General features: G+C 35.8%; 1 protein-coding gene across 5 annotated transcripts; it reads right to left on the bottom strand.

Annotated features, from left to right (window-relative positions):
- Positions 1 to 12804: 12804 nt before the first annotated feature.
- On the bottom strand, positions 12805 to 15968 carry FBW2 (F-BOX WITH WD-40 2). Of its 5 annotated transcripts, none has more exons than XM_086250617.1 (3): positions 15870 to 15968; positions 14007 to 14323; positions 12805 to 13674 (listed from the first exon to the last, which is right to left on the bottom strand). In XM_086250617.1, the coding sequence occupies exons 2-3, from the start codon at positions 14312 to 14314 to the stop codon at positions 13023 to 13025; spliced, it is 960 nt and encodes a 319-aa protein (XP_086106743.1). In that variant the 5' UTR covers positions 14315 to 14323; positions 15870 to 15968; the 3' UTR covers positions 12805 to 13022. The 5 variants fall into 5 exon arrangements, with proteins under 5 accessions (XP_086106743.1, XP_086106738.1, XP_086106739.1 ...); XM_086250612.1 differs by lacking the exon at positions 15870 to 15968 and adding an exon at positions 15398 to 15718; XM_086250613.1 differs by lacking the exon at positions 15870 to 15968 and adding an exon at positions 15398 to 15718 and having other exon boundaries at positions 14007 to 14319.
- Positions 15969 to 16731: the final 763 nt, after the last annotated feature.

Below are 16731 nucleotides of genomic sequence, written 5' to 3'. Positions count from 1 at the left end.
TCTCCACCAAATTGTCTTTCAAGTTGTTTGGTATTATTCAATGTTTGAAATACATAAAAATGGTAAACACAACACAATTCATTTCATATTGTTGGGCAATTCTCAATAAGTTGATGGAACACTTTGTTCCAAAAATCCATGTCTCTTTGTTAGGCGCCGATGACACAATCTTCCTAGTTTTGTATCCAAACTTCAACTAGAACTAACTCTTCCTCACTGGACCAATTTTTTCCCTTTGGATTCGCCATGAATGAAAAGAAAAAATTTCTACAACAATTTAGTATGCAGAAGATAGATAATTGAGTAAATATATGGGGTAGGAATGACCAATTTATAGAAAAATTGTTGAACTAGCCATTAGAATTTTTTTTCTGAATTTTTGGGATTTTTGTGGATATTTTATGATTTTTTATAAATTAAATAAACATTTTCAACGCAAATAATCATAGCCGTTAAATCACCAACGGCTACTAATTTAACCGCCCCAAATCTTGCTAGCCCGTGCAACCCACTATGATTTATAAAAATAAAAAATAAAAAAAGTTGGATCAACAGACCGTAGGTCTTCAATGGTCCACAAATCGTGGCCGTTCGTCTCGCACACGCAAAGCCCAGCTCGTGGGCTGTCAGGCCGCCTGTCACGCGAACCAGCCCTGCCGACTACTCACCCCTTATGTTCTCTTCCCACGTGGGTGGTCCCCACAGTTATGGAACTCAGCCTCTATTGCAAAACCCATACATCACTTTGACACTCACTTTTCAGTGCCACTGTAGAGGCCTTATAAAGTTATATACATACTTAAAACTTAGGCTTATTTACACCATTGTCTCCTATAAGATACACTTTTTTTCACTTTGCCCCCTAAAACTTAAATTCTCTCAGTTTGCCACCTGAACTTCACAAAGTTATTGCAAAAGACCCTATGCCATTAACTCTGTCAATTTTTCCGTTAAAATAGCTGACGTGACACCTATATGGCATGAGTGAGACCCTTTTTTAGTTATGTAAAATCCATGTGGACAAAAAAAATAATTTTTAAACTAAAAATAATAAGATCCATGTCAATTTTTTATAATTTTGCTTGTCTACATGGATCCTACATAACTAAAAAAGGGTCTCACTCATGTCATATAGGTGCCATGTCAGCTATTTTAACAGAAAAATTGACTGAGTTAACGGAATAGGGTCTTTTGCAACAACTTTGTGAAGTTCAGGTGGCAAACTGAGATGATTTAAGTTTCAGGGGGCAAAGTGAAAAAAAAGTGTATCTTACAGGGGGCAATGGTGTGAATAAGCCTAAAACTTAACTTAAGAAAGTGAATCTCTGACCAAAAAAAAAAAAACTTAAGAAAGTGAATCACGATGCTGATGCGATCCTCTAGCTGATGTGTCTGATGGGCTGGGTGGTTTCTCTGCCATCTTTCTTGATTAGTGTCTTGGAAATTGATGGTTTGCCCTCAAAATGATTGTTTGGTGTTTGATTTCGAGCCTAGGGTTTCGATAGCTTTGATGGTTTTGTTTTAATTTTCCTTTTTAGTTTGCAATTCATGTCGTTTTCTCGTGTTGTCGCTTAGTTAGTTTGTAAGTGCCCACGTGGCCCTATATTTTTTTTTAATAAAATAAGTATTTCCCTATAAAAAAAAGAACTTAACTTAGGAAAATGTGTGCACCAAAAAAACTTTTCCATTACAAGGTGGGCATCTTTAATTGACAACCCTAGAAACCGACTAAATCAAACAAAAGAAGAGAAAAACTTCACGACAAGAGGATAATCGTTCACAATGCATATTATCGTGAAGGAAAATGCTTGGGTACTCAGAAATGAGTACCAAGCTTGTTCTTACAACTAATCACATGAACTCATGATGAGGCCCACTATCTTATTTCTCATGGTGGACCCCATTATAGGCTCATGTGATTGGTTGTGAGGACAAACTTGTACTTATTTTTGAGTACCCAAACACTGTTTTATCGTGAAATAGACTCAAAAGTCATAAGCATACTTAAAACTTAACTTATGTGATTACACGTGTTGGTGTGTGGGCTCGTGCTTCACATAGGTCACATTTGGCTCAATGTAATGAGGAGGGCCCACAATATTAGACTTCATTGGAAATTTCATCTCGTACTGCTGAAACAAAAACAATCAAATACCAGCTCTAACAGACGCGTGTAATAAAAACCTATGAATTCGTCAATTATGAGTTAGACACTTTAACCATTCATTTATGGATGCTTAGTGAGAATCCTTGTATATGATGAATAACCAAATTCCAATTGAAATGAAATCTTTAGGATAAATCAATGTAATTTAGGAAGACTCAATCAAAGGACATCAATTCAAATCATAGATTTTAAAATTGAGAAAGATCAAGAATTCTCACTATTTCTTATATTCTTGGACCAAATTATTTATCTCTCTATATAAAAGCACCCTCCCCCACTCATAAGAGGGTTACATGCCCTTCATTCTTATCTCTCTTTATTACTTTCACATTTCTCTCAATGTCATTGTAATTCTTTCACAGTTTCACTATATAGTGAAATTACTATTTTATTCTCAGTGGACATAGTTTGAGATTAGGTAAACCACAATATATCATGGTGTTTTTGTGTGTGTTATTGTAATCTTATGATAAAGCTCTAGTTGTTGTCCAAATTTAGATATCAACGATTCAACAACACAAATCTCTATAAAATTGTAACTTTGTTTAAGAACAATAAGTGGCACGTTGAAAGAGAAAACCTTCAAGGCAAGAAAGCTGAGTTTTTTTTTGGTCGAACGAGAAGATGGATTTAGTTCGAGGTTATTTTTCTAGTTCAAGCTGAAGAATCAAATTTGTTAATTTTTCTTTTAAACAACATTGCTTGCTAAAGCAACATTTCTTGGTTGTTTAGTATGAAAAAAGAGAAGAAAATAATAGTATGTATAGCAAATAAGAAATTGAGCCGAGCCAACTGCCAAGCAAAAGCCAATATGGCTTCATAATTTTAGAAATTTGCACAACCTTTTTAGTTGGTGTAAACAAACAAAACAAAAAATTATTGTTTGGTGTAAAATAAACTGAAGAAAATGAAACGGAGGTCCAAGTCAGCCACCTACCACCTCCACTTTCATGCACTTCACCCTCCCGGTCCAACCCCTCCTACCCCCATGATGAAACCGCCTTCTTCATGTCATGACACGTGTCCTGCAACTTGGCACATGACTTGGCATATTCTTCTGATTTTTCTGGTCCCGGTGCAAGTGTGCATTGCTGGGGTTCTTGAAGTTTGGGTTTGGCTGGGGGTTACGTGAGATGAGGCCAATCCCACAGAGCTTGCGTCTGTGAATGGTTAACTCTGGCAAATGGAAATCTTCAAACACTCCATTTGACTACTAATTACAAGTGTGATCTCAAAGCGTTGTGAAAATTTTAAAAATGGTCAACCAAATAATAAAAAATGTGACATGTTATTCTTGCCATTTGATTTGAACCCCCAATTTTTTAAATCCAAATTTCTTTTTTCTTTTTTCCGTGAGGCCCAAATTTCATTTTAAGGCCACTACAAAAGAAAAACTAACTCTAATATAAACCGTTATTATAATTGAGGCCGGCAACATGCACACCTTTTTTCCTCTCCTTACACTCTTCTTATTCAATTATTCAATTACAATTCTAATTAAACCCAAATTAGCATAAAGGACAAACCACCCAAACCCAACCACTCTCGTTACACTCTTCTTATTCAATTATTCAATTACAATTCTAATTAAACCCAAATTACCATAAAGGACAAACCACCCAAACCCAACCACTCTAAGTCCTAACCCCGACCCCACCGCACGCAGGCGCCAACGCCGCCAGTGTCACTAGTGGTTCAACCCGCTAGCCTTCCTTTCTCTCTCATTCTCTTCTCTATCTCTCATCTATCCTCTCTCCATTTCTCTCTCTCACTTCTCTCTTTTCTTACTTCTCTCCTTTGTCACTCTTTCTCCGGTCGGTTGCAGATCGATGATTGGCGTCCACTGATTTGGAGGCCGGTAATGTCGCCGGCCCCTACAACCTATCAAAGAAAAATGACAGAGGAGAGAAGCAAGGGAGAGAAAGGGAGAAAAGAGAGTTGAGAGAGAAGGAAAAGAATAAAGAGGAAATGAGAGAGAAATGGAGGCCAAATGGTTGAACTACCAGTGACAGTGGCAGCATCGACGTGTCGTGGGTTTGGGGTCATGACTTGGGGTGGCTGGGTTTCGAGCCAAAACCAAAATCCTAGAACTGATAGGTAGGCAAGCGATCTCGTCGAACCTCCAAATCTAAGGTTTGGCAAGATCACCGGCCTATCCTTTGCAGATGCAAATAGCATCATTTGCATCTGCAAGATCTGCAGTTACATATGCATTTGTATTTGCATCTCCAAAAGTAATTTGTTTTTAAGAAAACGCTTCAAACGACATCAAAGATTCAAACTAGATCTACAGTTGCCTATATGCATGTGCAATTGTAACTCTTAAAAGAATTTGAAACCCACATAATAAAACATGAATGCAATTAAAACAAATCTGAATCTGTAAATCGAAAGAGATTTGCAACTACAAATCAAAATACAAAAATAAGAAACAAATCAGAAACAACAATAAATCAACAAAATCAAAAATCAAAAGAAAAAAAAATAGACGCATATACACGAAATCAGATCACAGATCATACCTATAAGAATCGCATAATTGAAAATCACAATTCATTGTGAAAAATAAAACTCAAACTCGACGAATATCGCACTACAAATAAAAAATAATTCTTCAAATTTACAGAAAATCACAAGAAAAGACAAAGAAAGCAAGATAATAGAAAGAAAGGTCAGAAAAAGTGAGTAGAGAAAGAGAAAAAAAAAAAAAAAAGCTTCAGGATCGTTCAAGACCTACACACGTGGCAACTAATAAATCTAGTAATAAATTGGTCCTATGATTATTGACTATATTTAAGAGTAAGTTTATTAATTTCCTAATATTAGTAAATAATAAATCTACATTAAAAATGCTCAAAAAAAAAAAAACCAAAATAGTCTTTCACAAAAAGGAAAAGCCTTCCATTTTTTAAAAGGTAAAATTAGTCTTCCATAAAAAAAGAGAAATTTGTACATTTAACACCCAGACTATCGGGGGTGTGTATTTACCACTTGAAGAAATTTTTTTTACTAATTGTCATACAGACTTTGCTCTATGTAGTAATGTCACACCTACCAGATTTTGTTCTATTTTTCTGTTAAATTAAAGGGATATTTCATCAAATCATAGAGAAATTTACTCATTTATCACCAAAACTATAAAAAATGTGTGCAATTACCACCCAAACATAATGTAGTAATGTGGCTCCTACGTGACATTTTATGTTAAATCATAACATATTTTCACCAAATATCCTATTTTACCCTTGAATTTAAAAAGCTTACAATTTTCTTTAATTAAATTCTTTATTTTACTGTAATCAAATTAAAAAAACAAAAAAACCCAACTTAATCTCTCCCCATCTGATTGCACCCCACCACTCGTCCCCTCCCACTTTCCGACATCGTCGTCGGCGTCGGCGAATCTTCCTCTTATCTTTTTTCTCTTCTTCTCCTTCTTATTTTCTCTCTCTTTCTTTCTCACTGCATATCTCCACCACCCTCCCATGGCAGTGGTGATTTTCCAGCGTCGAGAGGTGGCGTCATTGAATGGGTTTTATAGATCAAGGCCTCACAAGCATGATAGTTAAAGCAATGTCTTTGGTGAAGCGATGGTGAGAATCGCCTGACAAGGAGGCAGAGATAAGGTCGACTTGTTTGACAACGTTGGATTGTGATGGGGATAGCAATGGCTACCGTGGGTTCATGGAGTAAAACCCACGGTAGCCATTGTTGATACCAAATATGTGACGGACGCTGTAGAGCTCCCAGAGGCCAAGAACCAGCTCCCTCACCACCGTGTTCAGGCCCGGGCAGAGCCCACCACAGGTCACAATAGCCGCCTTCATGGTCGACCCAAACTTCCGGTTGGTTCAAATTGGGCCATCGATTTATAATTTTATATTGAGAGACGAAATGAGTTCCTTAACGTGGCAACTTAAGCTAACCACTTAGGTAGGAAATGATGTACTATTGGGCTAGCCCAGTAAGGCCTAATTCTTTGGATCCCTCAATTTCTGGCTGGATTTTGCTGTGGAAATTCAAGCCCAATATATGGATTTGAATTCCCTATTGTCCTTGTTTATCCTTTCAATCCTAACCGTATTTAAACCAAGAATTGTAAATATATAGACATAACCTCACGCACACCGAAAAAGTGTTATAATCCAAATTCAATTCATTTTTTGTTCTATACTGGTACATAATAATTTTAGTCAAGCAAAAACAAACAGAGCATCTAGATTCAAATTTTATACCCACAGGCCACAGATGTATATATATAGCATTACTCCTTTGGTTTACATAAAGCCCATCTTGTCTTAGCTAGTTGTGCCTTTCTCTCCTCTTTATAAGTACCTTTTGCTTAATTCCTTAAAACTTATTGTGTGAACTGTGAAGAGTGGAGTTATTAGTTTGGTCCTTACCTCAAAGTGTACTGTACGTTTACAATAATAATTGATTTTATGCTGCAGTGGTAGTACTGCATGAATCACTCAGTGCATGTGCTTTGCGTTTTGTTCTTTGTTGAACTTGGTTTTGGACCTTTGGTAAGTTCAGTAGGATATATATATATATATATATATATATATATATATATATATATATATATATACGATTTCAAATTTGTATGCCAATGAAACTGAAAAAGTTAGTGAATATTGTCTTAGTGAAACAGTGAGATGGGGGACCAGTAAGTTCTATGGACCACTGCTTGTTCCCTCATGAACCATTATGAGGCATCTATCACATGCATGTCAACCTATGTATGTATATGTACGAATATTCCCACTTAAGTCCAATCCATTTCATAATTCATTAATGGAGGGATTGGGTAAATCTTGATCGAATACCCATTTTGGAATTTTTCTAGTGGTTGATTAGGTGAAATCATGTTTCATGTTTGAGCGTGAGACCTCATTTACAGTTTATCACATTATAATATATGTTTCGAAATTAAAGCTTTTTGAAATCATATTAGACAACTATTATTGACTTTCAAAGTTTAAATTGTTGAAAAATAAACCAATAATGTATAACAAAGTAATCCGACGTATAACTTCAACCCATAATATAATATGAATCAAGATAACTTAATTATATGAAATTTTGTCATAATATGAATCAAGATAACTTAACTATATGAAATTATGTTTGATTGAATAACATATCAAATATGTAGCAAAATGTCATTTCCCCTCATCCCTATGTCTATATTTAAAATTAAGAATAATTTTTGTCATGTATGGATGCATGCCTCGTGGGAATTTCTTGGAGCTCTAAATTTTAAAACTCAAACTCTTTTGTATTTTAAACGGTAATTGAAAAATTGGTCCAACACATATCTCAAAGTCCTTATAAAATTGAAACGGGGAAGATCTAAGACTTAAATAGTTGAATCACATGTACTCATGTGAGTACTAACTATAGTTATATAATACAAACATTGATGTATAGGACAAAGAAACAAACATATATGATATTAGAGAAACATTCCCTGGAAGCATGGTGATGAGCACTATTAATTATCATAGACTACCTACCGGATTTGGATCCTCTGCTAGTCTTTACCCACCAATCTCTCTATCATGAAGATCTTGTAGTTAATTGCATGCTTTCCCTCTCTCTTTAATTAATTTTAAATTAGCTTTTTAAAATTAAAACACAAAACATGTCTAAAAAGGTGCTTACATTAAGGCGTAGGTGTTTCATAATTTTTGTATTTAGTGTACAATTTTTATTATTTTTAAAAAGACCAAGAAATTTTTCACAACTCATTTTCTCATTGGGCAGAAAACTTTAAAACAAATGCGGTTGACATGGTTCTCATTTTTCACAACTCATTTCCTTTAAAACAATGCCTTTCCAGGTTGAGGGCCCAATTTATTTTTTGAATTGCCATGCATAAATTTTTTTCATATAACAATACTTAAAAAATGAAAGATGTTTACATTTTTTCTCGTAATATAATGCAACGAAATGAAGGAGAAATTTAAAAAGTTTTTACTCCCTTGCACATCTGGTGGCGGATCCACATGTATTGAATTGATTCCAGGAAGATACTTTATTCATGTTAAACCTAGTGTAATATTAATATTCCTTTGAATTTTTTTCTTAAAGGTGTAGGAAATTTGTTTGATAAAATACCTCAAATAATTAGTTTTTAAGTTAAAACCCATAATTCTTCTTTATCATGCCCCTCAGACAAATTTATGTATATCATTAATTTGTGAAAAATGCTAAACATTGCGTATGGGAATACATGACTTATTAATCAATAATTGACGGTTACACATTTCTTAAGGCATAAGTTCAATATAAACATTTAATTATATAGGTCATTTTAATAGAGTACATGAGTAAAAAAATATTTCAAATGTATACTCGAACTAAAATCTAATTTGAAAAATGACTATCTGTCAGTTAATTGCGCACATAGCTTTATTGACTAAACTTTTTTAATGACATAGATGCTAAATTTTTTCCACGTGTACAAAATAATAACTAAAAATTACAAAAACATGTAAAAACTTTTGCACGTGACTATCTCTCTCCCCAACTCCCTTACTCTCTCTGCAACTCTCTCCTCCGTAGCCTGCGCTGGTGCTCATCGCCATTAACCCAATTTCCTGGCGACATTAAGACTGGCCACCACCCCAATCAGCTTCCCCTCATTGTTTTGAGCAAGAACGTGGTCTTGGATCATTCACGGACCACTGAACACGGCCAATCAACGCAGAGAAGCCGCAGTGGCTCATGCGGCTTTTCTGACCAATTTTGGCAGTGCGGGCTGCGGTCAACAAAAGCCACGTAGGCACTTAATTGACATATGTCCATTTTTTGTTTATTTTTCAAGTTAAATCTTAGTTCGGATATACATTTCAAATATTTTTCTATTCATGAATTTGGTTAAAATGACCTATATAATTAAGTGTCTATATTGAACTTTTATCTTATTTTTATAATAAATTGATGATGGGGCCTTGAGGGAAATTGGGTATATTTTGCACCACCACCTGAATAGGATTTAAATAGTGAGAGACAACCAAGTGATTAATTTACTTCAATTACCTAATAGAAAACTTGCCTAATAAAGTTGGGCACGAAAATGATTTGAGTGAGTGAGTGGATTGTATCCTTGGCCGGTTAGCCACAACCCACGACTAAAAGACGTCAAGTAAGCAATCTCCAAAACAAGAAGCCAACCAACCACTCTCAAAAGTCAAGTAAGCAAACCACAAACTTTTGGAAGTTTCAAATTTTTTCAATGGGGCTATGAGCCTATGAGCCAAGCTAGGCAAGCTACTTTCCAAGTAGTTGGCATTAGATGCCAAAGATGTGACCCCAATATCTGAACCATTGGTCTAGTATTTAATATACCAAAATGAATCATGTATAATTTAAAATTAGTGAATTTATAACAGCATCTTCAAGAGAAAGAATGGTTCAAATGTGCTGACGCAGCGAGAATCTAAGGGATTCAAGCGAAACCCTAAAAGTAACAAATTCTGGAGTCCACCAGAGAGATTGAGAGAAAACCCTCGTTTTTTAATATTGATAAACTGAATAATAATCCCCCTCCAAGCAATTATAAAATTGCTTAAATATGTTTAGGAAAACCCTAGGGCACTAACAACCTCATAACTAAAGCCCACATACATTAGGAAACCCAAATAAAATAGAAGCGAAAATAAATAAAATGTCTGAAAATTCGGAAAATAATTAAAATGCTATTTTGAGGCCCTAATCGAAGGAATTTGGCCAAAAACTGAACGGGCTCATAGTTTTACTATGAGTCTTGTAGATCTCGTCGTTTCCCTTGAAATCGATATATTATGCGCCCAATTCTGACACCAAAATATTCTTTCCTGCCTTTTATGTCGCCATATTAACTGTATATGATTTGTTTCTTTATTTCGTGTTTTCTTGCTAATTTTCAGCCGCTTTCTTTTCCTGCTTTTATTTTTCTTAAATCGAACCCAAACTCGTCCTACATCAGACTCCTCCACTTGAAAAGAACTCGACCTCGAGTTCGTCTTGAATTGAATTTGATCTTCAGTAATTACGAGGTATGACAAGCAAATAGAATCTTTAACTTGTGGAATCCAATCTTCCTCATACTTGGATGGCATCATCATGTAGTTAGTTCCACAAACAACGTTGGAATTTTTCAATTGATAATCGAACTCCTTGCATGAATATCCTTTGTGCTCTTTCTTTTCGACTTCCACGTAAATCTTAACCTCTGTTGGATTTTCAGTCACTACTATTGGAGATTCTTCCTCCTTCTTTGCTTCGATAACTAGTGTAGCTTGCGTGCGATTATGATACTCCCTTGATAAATACAAATCGTATTCATAAGGAAATAATTGTTTAACAATTAATCGCTTCATCACTCTCCATGTTTTCACTGTGGGTTTACCTTGTTGTTGTCGGATTTTCAATATGTGTTTCCACGTTTCATAAGCACTCCCATTTAATCTTTCTGCAACAACTTTCACAATCTTCTCTTTTGGAATCTCCAACATCTCAAAGCGTTGCTCTGCTTCGGTGACCCAATCAAGGAAATCTTCAATACATTCACTTTCTGCGAAACAAGGAATTTCATCAAAATAAAGTTCCATGACCTTGTCTTCAATTTTTTTTTTTTTTTGAGAGGTTGGCTACGGGCAAATCCCCTAACACGCTCCTCTTCAATCTTGGATAGTTCGTCACGACCAACGTCGCTGAGGTTCACGTCCCTTCATCGTTCGCCAACAAGCGAGGCAAATCCTTGCTCTGATTGACGCCTGCTCTGATACCAACTGACGCAGCGAGAATCTAAGGGATTCAAGCGAAACCCTAAAAGTAACAAATTCTGGAGTCCACCAGAGAGATTGAGAGAAAACCCTCGTTTTTTAATATTGATAAACTGAATAATAATCCCCCTCCAAGCAATTATAAAATTGCTTAAATATGTTTAGGAAAACCCTAGGGCACTAACAACCTCATAACTAAAGCCCACATACATTAGGAAACCCAAATAAAATAGAAGCGAAAATAAATAAAATGTCTGAAAATTCGGAAAATAATTAAAATGCTATTTTGAGGCCCTAATCGAAGGAATTTGGCCAAAAACTGAACGGGCTCATAGTTTTACTATGAGTCTTGTAGATCTCGTCGTTTCCCTTGAAATCGATATATTATGCGCCCAATTCTGACACCAAAATATTCTTTCCTGCCTTTTATGTCGCCATATTAACTGTATATGATTTGTTTCTTTATTTCGTGTTTTCTTGCTAATTTTCAGCCGCTTTCTTTTCCTGCTTTTATTTTTCTTAAATCGAACCCAAACTCGTCCTACATCATGTGCCTCTTCAAATTGCATTTTGCTTATTTACGTGGAAATATGAAGACCCAAATTTGTTACTTTAAATTTTCACACTCTAATACACCTCACAAGCTTCATTAGTCCTTTATTTGCATTTTGCATAGCTTTTCATGCTTCTAAATAAACCACTATTTTAAAATTTTTTAGTATAAAAATAGATTGAATAGCCATATTTAGCTTAACTGTTCAATTAAGTGAAAAATCTATTCAACAAATTGACAATCTTCTTTGCTGCTTTAGTCAAAAATGAGATAAACTTTCATATAACAGGGATAATAAATGACCTGACAATCTAAGAGACAAAACCTTATTTGAAATTGAAGAAACTTGAAACATAAAAACATAAATATTATGATACTATTGGATAGGGATATCAGCTCATACTTATCACAACAGAGATGTTTTTCTCCAAGAATACATGCATATAAAGAGTCAAAAGAAAAAAGTGTCTATATATAGTTATATATGAAATAAGATTGGCCAAATAACCATGTAACTAACACTTGAATTATGAATGTGGAAATTGTAAGAATGACCTAACATAATTTTAGGATCCAAAACTCTTATATCATATATAAGAGTTCACTTAAGTTTATATCATATATAGACTTCATTTAAGTTTTTAGGATTGTAGATATACAAGACCTATTTTCTATAAAAGATAATTATAATATGACCTTAAGTATGTTCATTTTTTTTGGCCATTAGTTTAAGAACGATTCATACTTTATAAAAAAGGTTATGCATCATCCTTGGTAATTAAAATAGTAGCGTGGATTAGTCCCGTCCATGCGTGCAATACACCTCTTTGGTTCCCCATAGGCTACTTGGCCTCACAATGAGCGAGTGAGAGAGAGAGAGTTTGAATATCATATGGCCATATGGGCCAGCTTTTATCCAAAAATAGGCATATATCCTTGCCATACAATACTCTTTTTCTCACATTTTTTACTCTACAATTCTATACCGCATCTCATATTCTTTATACTATACTTGTACAGAGGTAAATCCCCACAAATAATTAGAGACGTGATGCCAATATGGTAAAAAAAGATTTGTTGTATACTAAGAAATCAATGGTTCACAATCATCCACAATCATCCACTCAGCACGTGGACAACTGTGGCTGGCAAATCACCTCTAATTTCTAAACTTTAAATTTTCTTTTCTAAATTTTGTTAATTTCCTTTCCCGGAAAGCAATTCACTTTTTTTAAAGGGATACAGGAAATAATATACTTCTTCCTTGAGTATTGCCTTCTCAACTTAACTAGTCCAACATGCTTGCCATATCTGCAAGCTTCTTTTTATAAATGGTACTATTAAAGGAATACAAAGTCATCACTCACCAGGCAATGGCTATAATTGAGACTAAACAAACCATGCTTTTCATTCTCAAGTGCAAGATATACATCCATAAAAAGCTATAGTAAGTTTCGTAGTAGAAGCATCAAGCAAATGCTAGAAAAAGAGAAGCAAACAGTTTGACAAATGAGGGAAACACAACATATTAAGGAGATGGAGGCCAACCATACCCTCCTGCATCCCCTCCTTCATAGAACCTCAGCTCGAACTCCTCCAGCCTTCCTTCATCATCCCACATTTCATCATAACTCACATCATCATCATCATCATAGTAATCATCAGGCACAAAGTCCCAGGCCAAATATTCGGAACCATCCGAGAAATCTGAGCAATCCTCCCAATCATTCCTCTCATAGTAGCCCATCACATGAGGCCCTAAAACCTTCAATTTGGGAAACTTCTCCTTGAGGAATTTGTCATCAAGTTTAACATCCCAACACCCTCTCAAATCCAAGAACTCAAGCTCAGGGCAGCTCGAGAGTATTTGAAGAGTGCTTCCTGTGGTGATAAGATGGTATGCCATCTCAAGGTGCTTCAGTCTTGGCATTGTGGTGGCAATGGCATGAGCCTCCTCATCCAGCATTGGCTTGCCTGCTGTATCCAATGGGTGCATGTTCCGGCACAACCCCACAAGCAATTTACAGTTCTTGCCAATGGCCTCTAATGCGCGAAAACCAATTTTACCACAGTAGCTAAGATCCAAGAAAGTGATGGTAGAAAGCCTTCCAATTGTCTGTTCCACTATTGAATCACTCATTTCACTTCTTGGCAATCGCAAGGTCTGAAGGGAACCAGCACTTGCAAAACCAAGCAAAAAGGACTCTCAAATCAGAAAAGATCAATTTATCATAAACCACACTTTCCCGACCACACAAACTTGATCAACATGACATTGAACATATGACCTCAACAATTGATTTACAAGTATATAAACACTGTCTAAACCAATAATGTGTGGGGGCATATACTGACATGAAGTACTCAAATTAGACTAATGTCTCTGCCTACTTTTAGCTATAGCATGGGAAGCAAACTTACAGAGCATTTGCATAGGGGAAAATGGGTTTGCACAAAATCTTATTGAAATTGAAATATGTGGTGGTGATTAAGAATTGTCTAATCTGCTTACTGTTCAGCAATGAAGGAGAAGATCATGTCATTTTGGAGGCTGGAAACACACAGCTTTCGGAGCGATCCGCTACTTCTTGCAATCAGCATTTGGAGCATGCGATCAAGGTGGTGAGACTGGCATCTATTACTCCATTCCTCAATGTTGATCTCTTGCCAGCAGTAAGGCCCCATCACTGCCTTGCTCCAGGACTTGCAAACCCTTGGGATCACTGTCAGTATCTCCTGGAGAGAAAGGTTGCTGAAGATCAGACCCAATGCATCTGGTATTAATTCGTCCCAACGCCGAAAATCACTTCCCACTTCCATCTATTCTGCCTTCAGAAAATGAGAAGCCATAAGTGGAAAATCATTAAAATGGAAAACAAGAGACCACCTTTATACACAAATCTCATATAAAAAGAAAGAATTTCTTGAAATTCATGAGAACCCATATAGCAGGTACCACAAGAAACATGATTCATGTGCAATATATGAGCAGAAGTAAATCCATGATATGTTCCAGTAATCACATAGCTGCTGGAAAAAGAAATGTGCTTCTATACCAATAAAAACAAGAAAACTCAGAACAAGAACAAGAACTGCATATATAAAGGAGTAAAATACCAAGATAAGACAGAAAGAGGACGAACATAAAAACACATACCAGCACCGACCATAATAGAAAACAAATTGAAGAACTATTTTCGATAATAACAACTAAAGGAAGACAATTTGGGGAAGAACGAAAAAATTCAAAAAAAGTAGTAATCTGAAAAAAAAAAAAAAAACAAAGACCAGCATGAAATCAAAGATTAAGGCACCAAATTAAGACACAAATGTTGTAGCAGATCCAGCAACACCCAGATGTGACAAAAAAAAACCATTACATATTAGGAATGAAATTACAACAAGAGTATAAGAACATAAAGAGATTTCAGCCTAAATTGGGAGCTAAAAGCAGTAGCCAATAAATCAAAGAATCAAAACCCAGAAGAAGAAAGACAAAACATGAACACAGACCAAATCACTGCATTTGCATCAAAGGGTTCATTGAGTGCATGAACACCTCCACACAGATCTAGTGGAGAGCCCAAACTCCACTTGGTAGCTGAAGAAGTGAGGTAAAGGCAAGAATTTTTTTCATTTTTGAGTCATTTGGGAACTCCGGAAACAACTACATCTCTCTGCTACAGATGCAGAGAACTCCCATGCTTTGTGCATACAAATTCAACACAGTGTAAAAAGATTACAGCTTTTATGTTTTGCTGCGTTTTTTTTCCTTTTTTTTTTTTTTTAAAGAAAATTCTACAGAAAATATATGGTAAAACACAAACAGCATACACTGATTATACGCCCTAAATAAGTGGGATTGTTTTAGCTTTTAGGATTTGGATCATGCAAACTACTCACCGGGTTATCCGCCAGAGACGCAGAGGTAGAGAGAGAGAGAGAGATGGATGGATGGAAAAGAAAAGGAAAGCTACAAAACGAGACCCATCTGCCACCAACCAGCAGAATCCAGAAAAACAAAGGTAAAAACAAAAACAAAGGTGTGAGAAAGCAAACCAAATACGTATGAGGAGGTATGAGACTATGACGAGTTAAATTAAATTGGACCCAAATGGGATTTGGATGGATACACACTCCACCTCACTCTCCCCTCTTGGAAAGCAGAAGAAGAAGAAGAAGAAGAAGAAATAAATAACTGGAAATGGACACTGAAAACTGTCAAAAATGGGTGTTAATTAATGACAGGTTTTAATGGGCATTGGTGAATGGTGATGATGTGTAATTGGCGTCATGTATACATGCATACATGCACAAACATACATACATATTTCTGGTTTTGTTTGTCTGAAAGATAGGATGTGAGATGACTTACTTGGGCAGTACATAATGTGGAGAGATAAAGACTTGAGCGAGAGAGAGAAATTCCAACTGGGGTTTGTGGAAAAGGGAGGCACCGACACGAGTCGGTGGGTTAGAGGAGTGAGAGAGAGGTTGTGACTTGTGGGGTTGGTCAGGCCAGGCCAGTAGAAAAGTCCCAATCTTTGCAAGGCCCATCTGAAACAGGGAATGGGGACTCTGATTTTTTTTTTCAACACTGGTTGAAATTGAATGTGGAAACTTGTAACTTTTTTGAAGGGGTTAGCCTTTTGACCATAGTTAAAAGCAGTATGTTTGGTTGGTTCCAATGTTATCTATTTCTTACCTGCAAACCTGACTGGTTTTAAACATGGGATTCTCTAATTTAATTTGCTACAGTCAATATCTTTCTTGCTTTCTTTCTCTCATTTTCTTTTTCTTTTTCCCGAGAACAATAAGTAAATCTGTGTGGATGTGTAGTAAATGCAGGTTTGACAATGGGGAAAACTAAAGAGTGAAGAATCCAGCATTAGAGTACAAGTGAAGGATTAATGCCTTGCCATGCCATGCCATGCTTACCCTTTTTTTTTTTTTTCTTCTGGTATTCAATTTTTTTGGAACGCCAAGTTTGTTAGCAACTCTTCCTGAAATAGTAGTGCTACTACAAATTTCTCTTATTGTGAGCTTTTTATGTGCATATCCATTCACTAGTTTTGTATAACACTACTGGATTTAGATTAGAATAAGGACCCCATAGTACTACCAGGGCTAAACTAAAATGAAATGAGATGTTGTAGACATAGGAAATAGGAAATAGGAATTGAAATTAGTTGCGACGTCATAATCACTAGTTATTGCAATTAGGGGTGGGCATAAGG

The sequence above is a fragment of the Dryas octopetala genome, chromosome 7 (genome assembly GCF_963921425.1).
Source record: "Dryas octopetala chromosome 7, drDryOcto1.1, whole genome shotgun sequence".
NCBI lineage: Eukaryota > Viridiplantae > Streptophyta > Magnoliopsida > Rosales > Rosaceae > Dryas > Dryas octopetala.
Note: the sequence above shows the minus strand (reverse complement) of the source record. Positions and strands in the feature narration are given on the sequence as shown.

Bases quoted from the DNA above. Each gene is read 5' to 3' on its own strand.
- FBW2 (XM_086250617.1), bottom strand. From the start codon at position 14,314: ATGGAAGTGGGAAGTGATTTTCGGCGTTGGGACGAATTAATACCAGAT. The intron at 13,675-14,006 runs GTAAGCAGATTA...TGGTTTTGCAAG, and splicing joins TTCTCCTTCATTGCTGAACA to TGCTGGTTCCCTTCAGACCT.